This window comes from Garra rufa, chromosome 24, assembly GCF_049309525.1.
Source record: "Garra rufa chromosome 24, GarRuf1.0, whole genome shotgun sequence".
Classification (NCBI taxonomy): Eukaryota; Metazoa; Chordata; class Actinopteri; order Cypriniformes; family Cyprinidae; genus Garra; species Garra rufa.
Window position 1 is genome coordinate 17,435,632 of NC_133384.1, and position 21,210 is coordinate 17,456,841.

At 45.6% G+C, this 21,210-nt stretch overlaps 1 protein-coding gene across 1 annotated transcript in view; it reads left to right on the plus strand.

Moving 5' to 3' along the window:
- Nucleotides 1-21,210, plus strand: part of sema5a (sema domain, seven thrombospondin repeats (type 1 and type 1-like), transmembrane domain (TM) and short cytoplasmic domain, (semaphorin) 5A) — a 145,500-nt gene that overhangs the window by 102,039 nt on the left and 22,251 nt on the right. The window contains exon 16 of the mRNA XM_073830555.1: nt 11,049-11,258. Coding sequence (XP_073686656.1) covers nt 11,049-11,258 — 210 coding nt within the window. The remainder of the gene's footprint in view (nt 1-11,048; nt 11,259-21,210) is intronic.

The following is a 21,210-nucleotide window of genomic DNA, read 5'->3' on the forward strand; positions in this document are numbered from 1 at the left end:
GCTCTGTAAATACTCACAAAACAACCAAATACAGAAACGCACTCCAAATACTCACAACACAACTAAATACAGAAACATGCTGGAAATACCCCCAACACAATTAAATATAGAAACTCGCTGCAAATACTCGCAACACAACTAGATACAGAAACTCGCTGCAAATACAACACAACCAAATATGGAAATGCTCTGTAAGTACTCACAACATAACCAAATACAGAAACACTGGAAATACTCGCAACACAACTAAATACAAAAACTCGCTGTGAATACTCACAACACAACCAAATACGGAAATGCTCTGTAAGTACTCACAACATAACCAAATACAGAAACACTGGAAATACTTGCAACACAACTAAATACATAAACTCGCTAAAAATACTCACAACACAACAAAAAATAGAAACGCACTCCAAATACTCACAACACAACTAAATACAGAAACACACTGAAAATACTCACAACACAATCAAATACAAAAATGCGCTGTAATTACTCACAACACAACTAAATACATAAACTCGCTGCAAATACTCGCAACACAGCCAAATACAGAAACTCGCTGCAAATACTCACAACACAACCAAATACAGAAACACTGGAAATACTCGCAACACAACTGAATACAGAAACTCGCTGCAAATACTCACAACACAACCAAATACAGAAACACTGTAAATACTCGCAACACAACTAAATACAGAAGCACGCTGGAAATACTCGCAACACAACTAAATACAAAAACTCGCTGCAAATACTCACAACACAACCAAATACGGAAATGCTCTGTAAGTACTCACAACATAACCAAATACAGAAACACTGGAAATACTCGCAACACAACTAAATACTGACGCGCGGCGGCCGCTATCTCCGTTCCTGATGCGGAAGTGACCACTGTCTCTGTTCCTGATGCGGCACTGACTGCTATCTCTGTTCCTGACGCGGCGGCGACCGCTATCTCCGTTCCTGACGCGGCGGCGACCGCTATCTCTGTTCTCGAAGCGGTGGCGTCCGCTATCTCTGTTCCTGACGCACAAGTGACCACTGTCTCTGTTCCTGATGCGGCACTGACTGCTATCTCTGTTCCTGACGCGGCGGCGATCGCTATCTCTGTTCCTGACGCGGCGGCGACTGCTGTCCCTGTTCCTGACGCAGCGGCGACCGCTATCTCCGTTCCTGACGCGGCAGCGACCGCTATCTCTGTTCTCGAAGCGGTGGCGTCTGCTATCTCCATTCCTGACGCACAAGTGACCGCTGTCTCTGTTCCTGATGCGGCACTGACTGCTATCTCTGTTCCTGACGCGGCGGCGATCGCTATCTCTGTTCCTGACGCGGCGGCGACCGCTATCTCCGTTCCTGACGCGGCGGCGACCGCTATCTCTGTTCCCGAAGCAGCGGCGTCTGCTATCTCCGTTCCTGGCGCACAAGTGACCACTGTCTCTGTTCCTGACGCGACACGGACTGCTATCTCTGTTCCGGACGCGGCGGTGACCGCGCACGTTCCTCTGGCGGCGAGGCCAGCTCACGTTCCTCTGTGGCACGGGCCTGGCCCACCATCCCTCCCCCTGTATCACCAGTCCCCCGTTCCACCTCCCTCCAGACTTTTCGGCCTTAGGGAACGTCTGGAAACCGTTCCGTAGGGGAGGGGTACTGTCATGATCTGGGCTGTGGGGTTTCCCTCAGCCACCTGGGGTCGCTGTTTTCCCTTCCCTGCACTGCACTTCCCTGATGGTTCACCTGTCTTGATTATGTTACTCGTCTTCCCCAGCTGATCACTATTATCATTTGTGTTTATAATCTCCACACTTTCACTACCCTGGTGAGTCTGCATTGTTTTTTGTTCCCCGTTCCTGTTAGGTTTGTTTCTGTGTCTCTTGCTCCAGTCTCGCTCCTGTTTGTTGTGCCGTGTTGGCCTTTGTTTTGTTTGTTTATTTGTGTTTAATTAATAAATATTACTTACCTGCTTTTGGACCCAGACCCCTTCGTTTCACGTGACAGCAACACAGCCAAATACATAAACTCGCTAAAAATACTCACAACACAACAAAAAATAGAAATGCACTCCAAATAATCACAACACAACTAAATACAGAAACACACTGAAAATACTCACAACACAATCAAATACAAAAATGCTCTGTAATTAGTCACAACACAACTAAATACATAAACTCAAATAAACTGCAAATACTCAAAACACAATCGAATGCAGAAACACTCTGCAAATACTCACAACACAAATACAGAAATGCGCTGCAAATACTCACAACACAACCAAATAAAGAAACCCTCTGCTAATACTCACAACACAACCAAATACAGAAACATGATATTGCAAATACAACACAACCAAATACAGAAACATGCTATTGCAAATACTCACAACACAACCAAATACAGAAACATGCTGCAAATACTCACAACACAACCAAATACAGAAATGCGCTTCAAACACTCACAATACAACCAAATATGGAAACACACTGCAAATAAAGAAATGTGCCGTAAATACCCGCGACACAACCAAATGCAGAAAGAAGGAATAAAGAATAAGAAACTGAGAGGGCTATTATAATTTTTTTTTTGCGCACAAAAAGGTCTCTGTAGCTTTCTTTACAATACAGCACCATTTTTTTTTTAGTGCAAGTGTTTAACGCTTAACCTTCAGTACAATAAAAATCAATACATGCACCATTACGTCTATTTGTTTGCTGGAGTAATGGCAGTGGGTAGAGTGAAAATGCTGCCAAACAGTCAAGCTACTTATCTTAAAACCTTGAGATTCTTTGCAGCATAACCAGAGGCTGTAACTGATGATGGCCCAGGTTTGTAATTTGGCTATGAGTGATGCCTTCATTTATCTCAGCAAAAAAAGCACATCATTTTAGCATGTGACTTTAGCACTATTTTCTCATCTAAATACCGCACTGCACGGACAGCTCCATCTCTCCATCTCTGTCTTTCTCTCTTTTTTCTTTCGTTCTTTCCTCCTCCTTTTCTCCGAGAAGCGGCTGATATCTCCAAGGCTATTTACTGTCGGTTCCCCACAGATCGGCCATCAGTTAGAATCCCACTCAGTGTCAGATTCTGCAGACCTTAGGATCTCAGCTGGCAAATTTCTCTGTGGTGCATTACACACACACGTCCTTGGATACAAAATAGAAAATCTCACTGTCAGTGATTCTGGTCTCAGCCTTATACAGTCAGGCCCAAAAGTCTGAAAGCGCATCTGAAAACCTGGGATTAAATTTAAAACTGAACATAAACTGCATATAAAGTTAAAGCTTTTGCAGTTTATGCATCTCAAGTGCTGTTTTTGTTAAAGTAAAACAGATGCAAACCAAAGACATTGAGATTTTTTACTTTCAATTTGTTATGATATTGTAATTTGTCATTTAAAAATACATTTTAATTACAAATTTATATATATATTAATTTTAAAACTGTTGTATAATTACAAATAATATAATGTATATATTTTTAGAAACCTATTACATTTTAATAATTATAAATCAAAACGCTGTTCTAATTTATTCAGTAGTTATAAATTATATAATTTTTTATTAAAATTTTATTAAAGTATATTTAATAATTACAAACTGATGAAATCTCTCAAATAAAAAGCTGTTCAATTATATTTATTTGTTACTAATCATATTGTCACACCAGGCCAGCAGAGGGAGCCCTGCCCCTCACAGACTGTTGCTGCTCCCTCTGCTGCTTCGCTGGTTACTTCCTGTCTGTCCTCCATAAAAGCCAGCTTCACACACACTCACACTGCGAAGTATTGTTTTGCTCCAGCGGACTCTACCAAGCGTTTTCCATTGCTCTCAGGTTTCCTAGTCTCCTTGTTGTTCCCTAGCCATAGTTCTGTTTTTGTTTTCTCAGTCTTAGCTATAGTTTTCTAGTTTCTTGTTTTCATTTCATTTGTTTACTTTGGACTGCCCTCCTGGATTTTGACCCCACGCCTGTTTACTGGATTACGCTCTTGGATTATCTTTGCTGTTGTTGTTTGCTGGTGTTTTCGACCCTGTCTGTCTGACTACGATCTGCTTAATAAAGCCTTGCATTTGGATCCTCACTCTCAGTCGTCCGCCTTTGTGACAGAATACTTCGCCGAACCCGGATCCAGCGGCTTTATCCACCAGCAGAACTACCCTTCAGGATGGATTCCGCAGGAAGGTTATCAGACCCCGTAAGTTTCCTCTGCTCCATTTCTCAAGATGGCCGTCCCATCGAATGGTATGTTGAGGAATTCATTACTTACAGTCACCTGGCACCTTGTGACGATGTTATGTTGAAGGAATGTTTCTGGAGTGGGTTGGACGCAGATATCAGTGACATTTTACCTGATGAGGACCCTAGTTGGAGCCTCACACAGTTTATGGACTTTGTGTTGTTGCACTGTGGATCTCCATACACTGTGGGAGTACTAGTAGGGCCTCAGCACAGGATATCTGCTAGCCTAGAGTCTCAGCACAAAATGGCTGCCATCCCAAAGCCCGTTCACAAGATGGCCGCCATTTCAAGGCCTGCTCACAAGACAGCTGTCCTTCAAGAGCCCCTTCACAAGATGGCTACCTTTCCTGCACCTATTCACAAGATGGCTGCCTTTCCAGAATCTGCTCATGGGATGACGATTCATCCCGAGTCTGCGTTCAAGATGGTCACCCAATTGGACCCAGCTCACAAGAAGTCTACCGCGTCTAAGTTCTCTCACAAGATGGCCGCCATCCCCAAACCTGTTCACAAGATGGCTGCCACCCCCAAGCCTGTTCACAAGATGGCTGCCACCCCCAAGCCTGTTCACAAGATGGCCGCCATTCCCGAACCTGATCACAAGATGGCTGCTGTTCCTGAGCCAGTTCACAAGATGGCCGCCATTCCAGAATCTGCACCCAGGATGGCTGCCGCCACTCCAGAGTCTGCCCCCAAGATGACTGCCAACCCAAGGCCCGATCACAAGATGGCCGCCACCCCCGAACCTGATCACAAGATGGCTGCTGTTCCTGAGACAATTCCCAAGATGGCCGCCCTTCCCGAGTCTGATCACAAGATGGCCACCGTCCCAAAGCCCGTTCACAAGATGGCTCCCGTTCCTGAGTTCCTAGTCAAGATGGCCGCCACGCCAGAGCCTGCTGCAAAGATGGCTGCCATGCCAGAGCCTGCTGCAAAGATGGCTGCCACGCCAGAGCCTGCTGCAAAGATGGCTGCCACGCCAGAGCCTGCTGCAAAGATGGCTGCCACGCCAGAGCCTGCTGCAAAGATGGCTGCCACGACAGAACCTGCACGTAAGATGGTCGCCATAATTGAGTCTGCTATCAACAGGGTGGCTACGGCATCAGACTTTCACCACTCCAGGACTTATCAGAGACTCATATCAAGCTTGGAGGACCCACCACTGCTGTCAGCTCGTGCAATTGGACCCTTACTATCAGCACCAGCCAAGCCAGCACCTGTTAACGCCACATCAGCCAGGCCAGCCCTTGCCAACGCCACGTCAGCCAAGCCAGCCCCTGCCAACGCCACGTCAGCCAAGCCAGCACCTGCTAACACCACGTCAGCCAAGCCAGCACCTGTTAACGCCACGTCAGTCAAGCCAGCATCTGCCAACACCACGCCAACCAAACCAGCAACTGCAAACGCCACATCAGCCAAACCAGCGTCTGCTAACGCCACGTCAACCAAACCATCGCCTGTTAATGCCGTGTCTGCTTCCCTTGAACTTGTACCAGCCGCCGTTCCTGCCAAGTCAAGCCACGTCACAGTCGCTGTTCCTGCCAAGACAAGTCACGTCACAGTCACTGTTCCTGTCAAGTCAGGTCAAGATACAGCTGCTGTTCCTGTCAGGTCAAGTCATGTCGCAGCACTCGTTCCTTCAGAGCCAAGCCATGCAGAGCCAACGCTCCCAAGCCATGCAGAGCCAATGCTCCCAAGTCCCGCAGAGCCAACGCTCCAAAGCCGCACACCCACTGACCCGGTAGGCATTCTATTGCCCACTGCGTTACCTGTTATGGCTATCGCCATTTTGAGTGCGTGGGCTGCACACTGCGCCCCAGAGGCCTCTTCTGCCCATGAGTCTGTCCACAAGTCTGCTTGGGAGGCCTCATCTGCCCACCTGTCCGCCGCGCCTATACCTCTTTTGGAGGTGGCGTTCATGGCGGAATTCCCCGCTCTGCCTGCACCGCCCAGGCTTCACGCTCTGCCTGCACCGCCAAGGCTTCAAGCTCTGCCTGCACCGCTAATGCTCCCTGCCCTGCCAGCACCACCAGGGTTCCCTGCTCTACCTGCTCCACCAAGATTCCCTGCTCTGTCTGCTCCGCCAGGGCTTCACACTGTGCCTGCACCGCCTAGACTCACTGTCGTCCCTGCCACGACCACGAAAGCCGTCCCTGAAGTTCTCGTCTGTCTAGTCACGGCTATGGAGGCCACGTCTTCCCCCCATGAACTCTCTACCTCTCTCCTTGCTCTGTCTGCCTCCTCTATCTCTGTTCTCCCCAGGTCCCAGTCCATAATGCGGCCTCCTGCTCCGCCCTGGAGGGCTGTTACGCCTCCTGCTCCGCCTTGGAGGGTTGTTAAGCTTCTGGCTCCGCCTCCTGTTCCGCCCTGGAGGGCTCCTGCTCCTCCTGTTCCGCCCTGGAGGGCTCCTGCGCCTCCTGTTCCGCCCTGGAGGGCTGTTACGCCTCCTGCTCCGCCTTGGAGGGCTGTTAAGCCTCTTGCTCCGCCTCCTGCTCCGCCCCAGAGGGCTGCTCCGCCTCCTGCTCTGCCCTGGAGGGCTCCCAAGCCTCTTGCTCCGCCTCCAGCTCCGCCCCGGGGGCTGCTCCGCCTCCTGCTCCGCCCTGGAGGGCTCCTAAGCCTCTTGCTCCGCCTCCAGATCCGCCCTGGAGGGCTTCTACGCCTCTTGCTCTGCCCCGGAGGGCTGCTCCGCCTCCTGCTCCGCCCTGGAGGGCTTCTAAGCCTCTTGCTCCACCCTGGAGGGCTTCTACGCCTCCTGCTCTGCCCCGGAGGGCCGCTCCGCCTCTTGCCCCGCCTCCAGCTCCGCCCTGGAGGACTGCTCCGCCTCGGAGGACTGCCCCGCTTCCAGCCCTGCCCTGGAGGGCTCCTGAATCTCCTGCTCTGCTCTGGAGGGCCTTTGCCCAACCTGTTCTGCCCCAGTCTCCTGGCCCCCCCACCGCTCCCCTGGACTGTTTCTTCCTGTTGTTTTTTAGAGCGTCTGGAAGCCGCTCCTTGGGGGGGGGCTATGTCACACCAGGCCAGCAGAGGGAGCCCTGCCCCTCACAGACTGTTGCTGCTCCCTCTGCTGCTTCGCTGGTTACTTCCTGTCTGTCCTCCATAAAAGCCAGCTTCACACACACTCACACTGCGAAGTATTGTTTTGCTCCAGCGGACTCTACCAAGCGTTTTCCATTGCTCTCAGGTTTCCTAGTCTCCTTGTTGTTCCCTAGCCATAGTTCTGTTTTTGTTTTCTCAGTCTTAGCTATAGTTTTCTAGTTTCTTGTTTTCATTTCATTTGTTTACTTTGGACTGCCCTCCTGGATTTTGACCCCACGCCTGTTTACTGGATTACGCTCTTGGATTATCTTTGCTGTTGTTGTTTGCTGGTGTTTTCGACCCTGTCTGTCTGACTACGATCTGCTTAATAAAGCCTTGCATTTGGATCCTCACTCTCAGTCGTCCGCCTTTGTGACACATATAATCTATTATTTATAAAACGATTCATTATATTCAGGAATAACAAATTAATATAATTTCTAATTTAAAAAGCTGTAAAATTGTATTCAATAGTTATTTAATGAAAAGCTGTTACATTATATTTAATAATCGAATTCGGATTTAAAGCTATTAAATTATATGTAATAGTTACAAATCATATAATTTAATATTTTAAAACTAAATATTCAATAACTACAAATTAATATAATTTCAAATCATAATATTTATTTTAAAAAACTATTGGGTTGTATTTAATAATAAAAAATATGTTAATTTCTCATTTTAAAAGCTGTTAAATTATATTCCGTAATGACGATTTTTTAATAGTTTAAAATCATAATAATAATTTAAAAACAGCTAAATTATTTGGTGATTAAAAGTTAATATAATGTATAATTTTAAAAAAGATAAACTATTCAGTAGTTTCTAGTTTTAAACAACTGTTAAATTACATGTATTAATTACAAATAATATAGTGTGTGACTGTAATAAAATGGTTGAAAAATACAAATTAATATAATTTCTAATTTAAAAAGCTGTTCAATTTTATTCAATAGTTACAAATCATATTGTTTTATTAAAAAAAACTGTTAAAATATATTTAATATTACAAATTGATATAATTTCTAATTTTACAAGCTGTTAAATTATATTCAATAATTATAACTTTTCAGTAGTTTTAAATCATATTTGATGATTAAAAATTAATATAATTTATCATTTTAAAAACTGTTAAACTATATTCAGTAGTTTCTAGTTTTAAACAACTGTTAAATTACATGTAATATTTACAAATAGATATAATTTGTAACTTTTTTTTAAATACAAATTAAAATGATGAGTAATTTTTAAATTTTTAAATGACCCCACACTGTTTAATTGACCATTTGTGTCTCAGTTACCTCTTGTGACGCTGGAACGCTGTATGTCATGGTAATTACACGTATTTGCAGAGGCGTTAACCACCCACTACGCAAACCCATCTGGTAGTCGATTCTAATTGCCCACCCCCTAACTTTTAATAAGCGTCGGTGACCACTAGACAGTTTACGAAGGCTCTGGGGAATTGCGTAAAAGCCACACTCTTAATCTACAAGAGCTATTAATTTTCTTGATTGTGCAGGATATAATGCCACCCATCTCGCTCGGCAGATGTACCACTGATCCCGTTGTCTAACACATCACACAATCTGGGTTGGGAAAGTTCAGAGCATATGCATAAACGCTGCCTCTTTTAATGTCATTAATTGCAAATTCACTTTGCATGGGATCTTAACAACCAGCAAGCATGGCAAAGTCAAAATCTAATTCCATAACACGACTTTACACTTTCATAAAAAATCAATTTAGTCAGTCGTTTCATGGTTAAAGTCACTGAACACAGCACGGTTTGTTTACCTGTGGGTCTAGCATGCACTGACACCCGTGTTCCCTTGCCATTAGCCATCAGAGCCAGGCGCCCCGCTTTGAGGTGTGAGTAGATTATGAAGTAGTCTATTACCTTTGAGAGGGCTGTGTGCTCTGGTTCTGGAGAGATTATAGGTCGACCCATGTAGCACCGTTGCCTGCTCAGAATGGATAAATGGCTGTGGCTCACAGGGACCGTCACAGATGGATCTCACTCAAGGTCAGAGGTATAAACACAGAGGTCACAGTGCAGACAGATAGACAGTGGCAAAAACACTCTGTTTGATAAGATAAATGTTCTTTGACAAATGCAATCTGTAATAATCTGCTGTAATAGTAGGGTTCACACAAAAGGGGCTTAAAGTGCTTGAAAGACCTGGAAAACTTAAAAATAGCAATATCCCTACTTGAAAAGTGCTTGAATTATTAAAAGACAATGTATCTATGAAATAAGTGTTTAATTTTTTTCAATAAGCACATATCTTTTCTTTAAAAAAGCATACTTTTTTCGCTTATTCTCAGTAGCACTGACAATGACGTGAAAAGAGGATCAGATTAACCAAATCAATCAAGTCATTTACACTGGCAGTTCATTTGTTTTAGATTGGGACTTCAAATCTCGTATCACAAATCATTTGATTTAGATTGGAACTTCACGTATTGGGAATAATTTGATTCAGATTGGGACTTCACAAATCATTTGATTTAGATCGAAACAGATTTGCAAATCATTTGATTTAGATTGGAAATTTGCATATTGTGAACCATTTGATTCAGATCAGGACTTTGCGTATCACAAATAATTAGATTTATATCTAAACAGGTTCGCAAATCATTTGATTTAGGTTGAAACTTCACATATTGTGAATTATTTGGTTCAGATTGGGACTTTAAGTATCACGAATCATTAGATGTAGATCGAAACGGGTTCGTGAATCATTTGATTTAGATTGGAAATTTGCATATTGTGAATCATTTAATTCAGATCGGGACTTTGAGTATCATTAGATTTAGATCGAAACGGGTTTGCAAGCCATTTGATTTAGATTGGAAATTCGCGTATCACGAATCATTTGATTTAGACCGAAACAGGTTTGTGTATCATTTGATTTAGATTGGAAATTCGCATATTGTTAATCATTTGATTCAGATCGGGACTTTGCGTATCACAAATCATTTGATTTACATCGAAACGGGTTTGCAAATCATTTGATTTAGATTGGAATTTTGCATATTGTTAATCATTTGATTCAGATCAGGACTTTGCATATCACAAATCATTTGATTTAAATCAAAACGGATTTGTGAATCATTTCATGAAATTAATGGAGCAGGTTCGCGAATCATTTAAATTAGATTGAGACTTCAAATCGCAAATCATTTGATTTAGATTGGAAATTTGTATATTGTGAACCATTTGATTCAGATTGGGACTTTGCACATGACGAATCATTTGATTTAGATCAAAACAGGTTTGTGAATCATTTTGCAAAATTAATGATTCAAATAAAATTATTCACGACACACGATTTAAAGTCCCGATCTAAATCCAATTATTTGTGATACACAAAGTTCCAATCTAAGTCAAATGACTCATGAGACACAATTTGAAGTCCAGATCTAAGTCGGGAAAGAGAAGACAAGTGAGATCTCTGATTGAAGTCCTTTAAAATCCAAAAAGTAATGCTTAAAAAGTCGTTAAAAGTTCTGGAATTTCATTTAACAGTATCTGTACAAACGCTGCATAGGTAATCATGATCTGAAAATACATTTTGCTCTCCAAACTATTCTTTTGACGGTGGTATGGATGATTTAGTTGAAAAAATTATCTGACAATTTTGAAATTGAAAACTTTGTTAGGGTTTATTTAAGAGTCTAAGGAGTACTGCTAACTGTCTTGCATGTGTCTGTTCTTTTTGTAGGAGATTTGCTGCGTTCTGGGCGTATCACTGGATTGACCGTAAATGGAGGTTGGTCTGCCTGGGGGCCTTGGAGCCAGTGTAGTCGAGACTGCAGCTCAGGTGTCCGGAACCGCAAACGCACCTGCTCTAACCCCAAACCCAAATATGGGGGAATCACCTGCCTCGGGCCTGCCCAGGAGTTCCAGGAGTGCAATACTACACCATGTCCAGGTTAGCAGTCCTCATACATAAATCTTTTCCAACGTTTTGCCCCAGTCTGAAATTAAATTATATAAAATGAAATTGAAATTGAATGTATAAATGCAATTTATTTGAAGTGACCATTTTAAATGTGGTTTGTAATGCCAAAAAAATGGGGTTGGTAGGATTTTTGTTGTAGAAAAAATATATTTTGCTCACTAAGGCTGCATTTATTTGATCAAAAATACAGTAAAATAATACAATTGAAGTGAAATTACAGAGAAGGAATCAGAAAGTTAAATATGATTATATTTTTGATTTTCTTTTTTCTATTTTAATGTTTTTTTTTTAAATGTAATCTATTTCTGCCATTTTAAAGCTAAATTTTTAGCATCATTACTCTAGTCTTTAGTGTCATGTGATCCTTTAGTGTTTTTTCTATTTTTGTGCAATTTTCTTTTTTTTTTTTGTTAAAGATTATTTTATCAATAAAAATCAGCATGAACAGGACTTATTTAAAATATAAATATTTTGTATCATTATAAAATCTTTACTGACACTTTTGATCAATTTAATGCATCCTTGCTGAATAAAAGTATCTTTTGAACAGTAGTGTATTTTTGTCACCTACACAGACTTCTCCAATTAACCAAAGATAAATTTAAAGGGATAGTTCACTGAAAAATGAAAGAAAAAAAAAACATGATTTACTCACCCTCAAGTCATCCTAGGTGTATATGACTTTATTCTTTGAGACACATACAATCAGAGTTATATTTAAAAAATGTCCTGGCTCTTACAAGCTTTGTAATGGCAGTGAATGGATGTTGAGATTTTAAAGCAAAATAAAGTGCATGCATCCATCATAAAAAGTACTCCATGCAGTTCTGGAGGGTTAATAAAGGCCTTCTCAGGTGAATCGATGCATTTGTGTAAGACAACTATCCATATGTGACCCTGGACACAAAACCAGTGTTAAGTAGCACAGGAATATTTGTAGCAATAGCCGAAATACATTGTATGGGTCAAAATTATTGTTTTTTCTTGTATGCCAAAAATCATAAGGATATTAAGTAAAGATCATGTTACATGAAGATACTTTGTACATTTCCTATCATAAATGTATCAAAACTTAAGTTTCCCTTCAGTCGAATCACTTTGACGTTACATTGGGAATCGCCTGAGAGACCAATCATCTCTGAGCCTTATTCAAAAGGCCAATTCATTGGCGAGTGGTATTTGCGTGCCAAGCCACTCCCCCGTACATACGGGTACATAAGATGGCGGCGCGCACCACTCATTCAGATTTTCGCTTTCAGAGCCTCTCCATGCTCAAGCCTGACTTTTTTCGAAGAAAGACGAAGTTCCTGCTGCTCTTCCCCGCTGGTGTGCTGCCGATTGAAAAGAGCAACATCTAAAAGAGTGATTTCTCGGCAGCCGCCAGTGGGATCCTGCGGGCGGCCGTTTTCACGGCCTCAACAAAGCCTCCTGCTCTCCAGCGAGCAAGCCCCATTGAGTGCACAGTGGTGCCGCGGTTTCCTCCCTGGGCAGACCGGGACTAAAAGAGCAATTTCTCGCGGCTGTGTAAGACGTTCTTTTAAGAATGGCTTTCCGGCCGTGCGTTTCTGGGTGCGGCAGTTTCCTCACCTCTCTGGACGGACATGAACACTGCCTCACATGTCTGGGCCGCGAACATGCTGAGGCGGCGTTCACGGATGGTACGTGCGTTCATTGCGAACGCATGACCATGGCGACGCTGAAGACTCGCCGCTCGTTCGCGAGACGGCTCCCATCGTCGTCCCGCGGTAGGCGGTTAAACCGTCAATGTTTTTCAGCCGCCGTGGAGAGACACCGGGGGGGACTTGCAAATCACTGTGCCGAACGTTCCGCCAGCTCCAAAAGCCATGCAGACTTCCGAACCTCAGCGTGGTCCCGTCGAGATGCCAGAGCAGTACGCTTTCCCGCACGCCGGGCTGAGCGTCTCCTTTGGCGCTCCACAGGAGGAGGAGATGTCTGTTGCAGCATCAGAGGGAGAGTCTGAGAGTGAGGATGGCATCCCGGCGGCGCAGCGCCCCTCCGTGGTCGCTGCTCCATCGGAGGTTGAATCCGAACTCTCGGCTATGCTCCTCCGAGCCACCAGGGGGATTGGCCTTGAGGTTCCTAATGTACCTCCGGCCGATCCCTCCAGGCTGGACGACTGGTTCCTGGGGAGGGCACCGGCAGCACCGCCACGCCCTCCCCCTGATGCCATTCTTCCCAGAGGTGCACGAGGAGCTGGTTAAAACGTGGCGGTCACCTTTTTCATCTCGCCCGTTGCCCAGCTCCTCTCCCCTCGCCACCCTTGATGGCGGGGCGGCCAGGGGATATGTGTCGATCCCTCGGGTCGAGCGCGCCGTGGCGGTGCATCTTTGCCCACGCGGCGCTGCCACCTGGCGGGATCGGCTTCATCTCCCCTCCAGTGCGTGTGAGCACTCGTACGCCCTTGCGGGCCGCATTTTTCACGCCGCTGGTCAGACTGCCTCAGCCGTGCATGCCATGGCAACCCTGCAGGTTTACCAAGGCCAGGCATTAAAACAGCTGCACGAGGGTGGTCCTGATCAAGCCGTTATGTAGGAACTCCGCGCTGCCACCGACTTCGCCCTCCAGGCGACGAAGGTCACGGCGCGGGCCCTTGGTTAGGTGATGTCCACGGCTGTGGTCCAAGAGCGACACCTATGGCTCACTCTGGCCCAGATGGCAGACGGCGACAAGGCACGCTTTCTCGACAGTACAGAAGCAGACGGAGGTGATCAAACATATCCTGCCCCGCCGCGAAGCAACCATCCCGCCGCCGGTGGCTCAGCCTCCACCTGCCCGTCGCCGAGGGTGCCCCCTGCGGCCGCAACATCTACAGCTCTGACCCCCGCGGAGGCCCACGACGCCAGGTTGGCGGAGAGGGCCCGCAAGCGCAGAGCTAGCCGTGGGAAAGCGGCGGCGCTCGCGGCTCAGGGACCGGCCCGAAACACCCGCAAGAAAGCTGCGAAACGTCCCTGACACGGGCAACCCAGAGCTGATGGAGGTTGCTCTTCAGGGGACGACAACATCAATGTTTCCGCTCCCGGTGGAGGGCCGGGAGCCACTGTGTACTTCAATGCTGCCGTCGGCCTACAGGTCGACGGAACCCACATTTTCACAAAAAGAGCTAATTTCCTCACCTCTGGGGCCTCGGCTCCAAGTTCCCTTCCTGAGCAGCACTTACACTCCTCGGAACCGGACTCGGAGCCTTCTGTCACCAGCGCGGGAACCAGGGAAGAAGGTAAGCGCTGCTTAGTGCAGTTAGACTCTTCTCCAGGACGAACATCCTTCTGGGTTCAGTCTCCTTCCCTGTCTCCCCCTAGGCTGCCCCACCACGGTCACGTCGGTCAACGTTCCCTTGATACCACTGCAATGGTTGATACGGACGGTACGGCCCGGCTTTGCGATTCAGTTCACCAGGCGTCCGCCCAGGTTCAGAGGTACCCTTTGCATTTTTGTTCATTAGGGCATGCGTGCCTCTGTCCTGCCTGCGGAGGTCGCGATCCTACTGGCGAAGGACGCGATCCAGCCTGTCCCTCCAGCCGGGATGAGGTCAGGGTCTTACAGTCCCTACTTCAACGTGCCCAGAAAGAGTGGTGGGTTAACACCCATCCTGGATGGAGCTCTGTTCCGGTCCCTTCTCAGGCTGCCGGGCCAGACGCTCACGACGAAGTGCATACGAGTATGCTTCCGTCTCCAGGGGTGGGTTGCAGCCATCTGCCTGAAGGGCACCCACTGTCGCGTCTCGATCTTTCCCCGGCACAGACCCCTTCTGCGGTCTGTCCCCGGGGGTCGAGCGCTTCAGTGCGAGGTGCTTCCATTTGGCCAGTCCCCTCCTCCCCGCATCCTTCTATAGGCCACGGGAGCTCCCCTGTCCCCTTTTCAGCAGACAGGGATTCGCGTTTCCAACTGTCTCGACGACTGGTGCCGTGCAGCCCACTCGCGAGTTCCGTTGTGCGAATAAGGGGACCTGGTGCTCCGGCACCCCTGCCATCTGGTCCTTCAGACCAACCAAGGGAAGAGCAAACTCTGCCCAGTTCAGAGGATCTCTTTCCTCGGTCAGGAGCCGGACTCGGTCCACAAGACAGCCCGCCTTACTACCAAGAGCACGCAGTCAGTGCTGTACTGCCTGAGTTTATTCAGGCACAACTCAGCGGTCCCTCTCAAAATTCAGAGGCTCCTAGGGCACATGACAGCTCTAACCGCTCTGCTGCTGAGCTTGTTTCATGTGAGACCGCTTCAGCACGATCGAGTCCCAAGATGGACATGGCATCTCGGCTCACTCCGGACTGGCGTTTTCCCGCAGTGTTGCCGACTAGTCAGCCCATGGCTTACCACGGGTTGAGATGCTGTGTACAACGGGCACTTACAGCTCGTCCACCATCTGCTCCCACGGAGTCAAACGTGGCAGACGTCGCCACGTGCCATTCACTTCATAGCAGGGAAACTCAACCGTGCAGCCTGTTGGCTCCCACGGCAGTCCACCCACCCTGCGGAATGGCGACTCCAAAGTCTTCTCAAAGTGGCACTGACACGCAGCTGACCTCCGGGGCTCAAGTACGCCTCCCCCCCAGCGAGCCTCCTTGCGTAGATACTGTGCAAGTCCAGGGAGGAAGAGGAGTAAGTCTTGTTGGTTGCACCACGGGAATGGCCCACCCGGACTTAGGTCTTAGTAACCGTCTCCCTCGCGGCAGCCCCTCCCTGCTAGGGCACGGATTGGCACCTGCAGACCTCTCCGGCCTTCCCCAGGCCGTGATAGAAACTATCATTCAGTCCCGAGCTCCCTCTACCAGGCAGGCTTACGCACTGAGATGGGGTCTGTTCGCTGACTGGTGTTCCTCTCGCGGAGAGGACCCACAGAGATGCACGATTGCAGTAGTGCTTTCCTTTCTGCAAGAGAAGTTGGAGCGCAGGCTGTCCCCTTCGACTCTCAAAGTGTACGTTGTACGCTATCGCAGCGTATCACGATACAGTAGATGGAACATCTCTTGGTAAGCACCAACTCATCGTGAGGTTCCTGAGAGGTGCGAGGAGGATTAATCCTCCCAAACCGCACCTCGTACCCTCTTGGGATCTCTCCGTCGCCCTCCGAGGCCTGCAGGACGCCCCATTCGAGCCACTGGCGTCAGTCGAGCTAAAATTTCTGTCGCTTAAGTCAGCGCTCCTGACTGCCCTGGCTTCCATCAAGAGGGTAGGGGACCTACAGGCTTTCTCTGTCAGCGAAGCGTGCCTAGAATTCGGACCCGGTGATTCTCACGTTATCCTGAGACCCCGGCCCGGCTATGTGCCCAAGGTTCCCACTACGCCTTTCCGCGATCAGGTGGTGAACCTGCAAGCTCTGCCCCTGGAGGAGGCAGACCCAGCTTTTGTGATGTTGTGTCCAGTCCGTGCTTTACGCATATATGTAGACCGCACTCTGCACTTCAGACGCACCAAGCAGCTCTTTATTTGCTTCGGAGGTCAGCAGAAAGGAAATGCTGTCTCCAAACAGAGGTTGGCTCATTGGGTGGTAGATGCCATCTCCCTGTCATATTTGTATCAGGGACTGCCATGCCCCTTAGGTGTTCGTGCCCACTCCACACGGAGTGTTGCCTCATCCTATGCGTTGGCTCATGGCGCCTCTCTAGCAGATATCTGTAGCTGCGGGCTGGGCGACACCGAATACCTTCGCCAGGTTCTATAACCTTCGCGTAGAGGCCATCTCCTCCCGTGTCCTAACATAAGGACTTCAGGTGAGTGGGGGGGGGGGCGGCTGGTGTCGGCTTGCTGCGCCATTCCCTCTAGGATCCGTGCACTATTTTCCCAGGATGTAGCCCCTTGGTGAACCCTGGGTCCTCCATGCCCCGCAGTCAGGGCTAGATGCGGAGTAGTTCCTACTGTGCTCCTGCCGGGTCTCCTTCACCCCGCAGGTTGTGGCAATATGTTTTTAGTATTTTCCAGTGGTCAGCCAGAAGGACGCTGTTATCCTCTTATATCCCTAAAGACTTATGGATATATTGAATTTATTTTCATTCCACATGTAAAGATCTCATGTGCTCCGCCCCCCCAACCTCTGCTTCAGTACAACTGGCATCCCTGTGGGCCCCCCCCTCTATTGGCCCTCAAGGCATTGGGAAGGTTACGTTACAATGGCCGCCTGCGGACACGTCTGAAAAGACCTGCCGGCACGTGGTCTTGTGCGTAATGCGGCGTCAGGGTCGTGGCCTGTTCCATGGGTCTGTTCCCAATGTAACGTCGAAGTGATTAGACTGAAGTGGAACGTCTAGGTTACGTAGGTAACCCTCGTTCCCTGAAGGAGGGAAGGGAGACGTTACATTCCCCTGCCACGCCCCTGGCGTTGCGCTGACGCCGGCTTGACTCGGCTCTTCAGCGAAAACCTGAATGAGTGGTGCGCGCCGCCATCTCATATACCCGTATGTACGGGGGAGTGGCTTGACACACAAATACCACTCGCCAATGTTCATTGGCCTTTTGAATAAGGCTCAGAGATGATTGGTCTCTCAGGCGATTCCCAATGTAACGTCTCCGTTCTCTCCTTCAGGGAACGAGAGTTACCTACGTAACCTAGACGTTTTGACTAGTAATAATACTTGCTAAGAACTTAATTTGAATAATTTTAAGGGTGATTTTCTCAGTATCTTTTACACTTTCAATATTATTGTATCTTCAGATTCCAGATTTTCAAATAGTTGTATCTCGGCCAAATATTGTCCTATCCTAACAAACCATACATCAATGGGACGATTGTTTATTATTTATGTATAACTCTCAATTTTAAAAAAAATACCCTTATGACTTGTTTTGTGGTCCAAGGTCACAATTTAAAATTTATTTTGCATTTCTGAAAGAGTGGCGTTCCAGCGGAATGTAAACTCTGGTGAAAATATGCTAGTCTCATGAGAAGCACGTTTTGTTTACAGAAAAGGAAAACCAGCCTTCTCTGGGCTTATATCGAAATCCTCCAACACTTTTCTTTACAAATCCTCATTTTGTACTTCTAATTTGTGACAGGTGTTTTGATTCACTTCAGATTCACTTGATTTCAGCCTTTATCAACCCCTGGAGCCATGTGGAGTACTTTATATGACAGATGAATGCACTTTATTGGACTTCAAAATCTCAACATCCATTCACTGCCATTATAAAGCTTGGAAGAGCCAGGATTTTTTTTTCATATAACGCTGATTGTATTTGTTTGAAAGAAGAAAGCCATATACACCTAGGATGAATAGATGGTGAGTAAATCATAGGGTAATTGTCATTTTTGGGTAAACTATCCCTTTAATGATTTATATATAAATACCATATTTTAATTGATAACTATAGATATTCTATAAATGATAAAATAAGTTCTCTAATGAAAATTAGGACAGAAATGTGCTGTTGGTTTGTGTATAAGTTACATACTATAGTACTTTGGCTTACTTATAAAAAGAGGTTAGCATACCCTCCAGTCAAGCACCAACACTCAGTTTACTTTGAAAACCCTCGTACAATACAAGTATAATACAGACTTTTCCATTCTCTTTTCAAATGTTTATATGTTTCATAGAGACAATCAACTCCAGACATCAACAAGTGATAAAAGAAAGACAAAAGAAAAAAGAAAGACACAACCCGTTTCTACATGTGGTATTTGTACGCATGGAAGACAATCTCTCTGTTTTAAGGTGTGAGGACCTCAATTTGCCAATGGAAATGGAGAGAAATCTCTGTGGCATCGTTGTGTGTAATCACATTTCAAGCTAATTACGCCGACAGCGATAGGAAAGCAGGATTCAGTCATTAAAAGGCTTGTGACAATGGTGTACACCCTATCTAAAGTTGAAGGAGGGGAAAAAGCTCTCTAATTAAATGAGCACTCATCGTTATGTGCGCTGGAAATATGCTGTCTAAATGGAAATGTGCTACTTGGGTATTTTATGATACCTAACGGTGAACAAGACACAATCAGGCGATGTGGTATTTGTTTTGTAGTCGTAATTAATCAGTAGACTGTTTTTGGAGATGAATGTCGGCCGAAATCATCAAAGCGGGGCGTACTGTAGTTTATAGCTCTTCATGATATGCTGGAAAGCTAATTGCTCCTCAGTCTTAATTTTACAGCAGCTGTTTTCTAACAGGAAATCACATATTTCCTGTAAAGTGACGCTAGCAAGACCAGCGGGACTGCTTCATTAACAAAGACCTCCAGAGGTTTTAAGACCTGATTAGACTTATTGATGTTTTTCTCCGCAGGAGTAATTGCCAACAGATCAGGAATCGCAGCGCAAATTTTATAAAAGCGGCGGATGACAAATTGTACAGCAAACTCTGCTCTGCACTTCACTAAGTTAATTCAGTCCTTGTCTACTTCCAATGAAACGTCTTAGTAGCGCTTAGATTCAATAGATCCTTTGTACAGACAACGACAGAATAATACAGATGACTTTCATCAAGCGTATCCCAGCAGGAAGCTTGGAAAAGAACACATCAAATTGCTCTACACCTCCATAAGCGTCTCTGAACCGGAGCTTGTCTGTGACCAATATTCTCATTGTGTCTTTTATTGGTTCCTGCTTGCCGAGCTAAATCTTTATACGTTCAAAGTCAGACTTTTGAAATGCATTATTTTGTTTTGAGAGAGGCTGGCGGAGGTCTCGCGGTTGCTGTTGTAGTGCCTCTGAAACGAATAAATCTTTTCTTGTTGCAGGCCACAAGGGTGAAATGAGATGATCAGTCACGCAGGGGCAGACATGAGCTGATTTGTCATTTTTCTTTTCGCAATAGAGTAGTAACAGATGATAAAATGCAATATTTGGTTTACTTATGTCTTTTATATAAAATGTCAACCTTTTTGTGCTTTCTCAAACAGTGTGAGATACAGCCAACAACCCGTATAGTTATAAAACCTTTACTAGCAACTATCTTAAGCTGTGGCTTTAAAGGCAACAGACAGGAAAAAGTACATTTGAGCTCTCCAAAACAACATCAGCCCCTGTTATGTCATTTTTTTAAGGTTTCTAATATTGTTTTGAGAGTCTCCTTCAATAGGTTTACATGCATGCAAGGTCAAACAATGTATTTGTTTTCTGAAAATATGCATTTAATATCACCTCACTTTCTCATTTTCTCAAATGATTAGTTCGAAACGGTTCAAAGATTCAGTCTCTCTAAACCCTTCCTTTCTGAGTCTACTCTGCTGTGGTCAGATGCCCCAGTCTATTGTGATTGGTCAGAAACGATACACCCATTGTCATACAGAAATTCTGTATTTTGAATGTTCGATAGAAACATCAATTATTAATCATACTTCCAGGTTGTGATTCAGTGGAGCCAGCTTGATCAAATAAACTTGGTACTGAGCCATCGTTCAAGAGCAAGCGTGTTGTAAATCTTGCGTTGAACTCCCCAAGTCTCCAAGATTAGAGAAGCAGTCATCAGTAAAATTACAGGTTTAAGTTGGTTGTTTGCAGCTGGCCAATGTAGAACAATAGGTGGGCATTATGCAAATATGTTTACTCGTTTAGGCTGTTCAGAGTCGATTCATTCTTTTGAGAGACAATAGCTTAATTTAGCGTGCACTTTCAGCTTTACAACTTGTTGTGATTGTTTACATTCACATAGAGCTACGTTACACACAGCATGAAAGGCAATGTTAAAAATGGCATAATTGGGCACTTTAAAGGAACACTCCACTTTTTTTGGAAATAGGCTAATTCTCCAACTCCCCCTAAGTTTATAAGTTGATTTTTACCGAGTTCTAAAGTCAGTATTGTACGATATAAACTCATAATTTCGAGATAAAAATTAAGATTTAAACAGTTCTGAGAAAGAAAGTTGCAATTCTGTGAAAAAGTTAGAATAACAAGATGTGAACTCACAATTCAGACTTTTTTCTCAGGCTAGATAGTTTATATCTCAAAATTCTGATTATAACACGCAATTG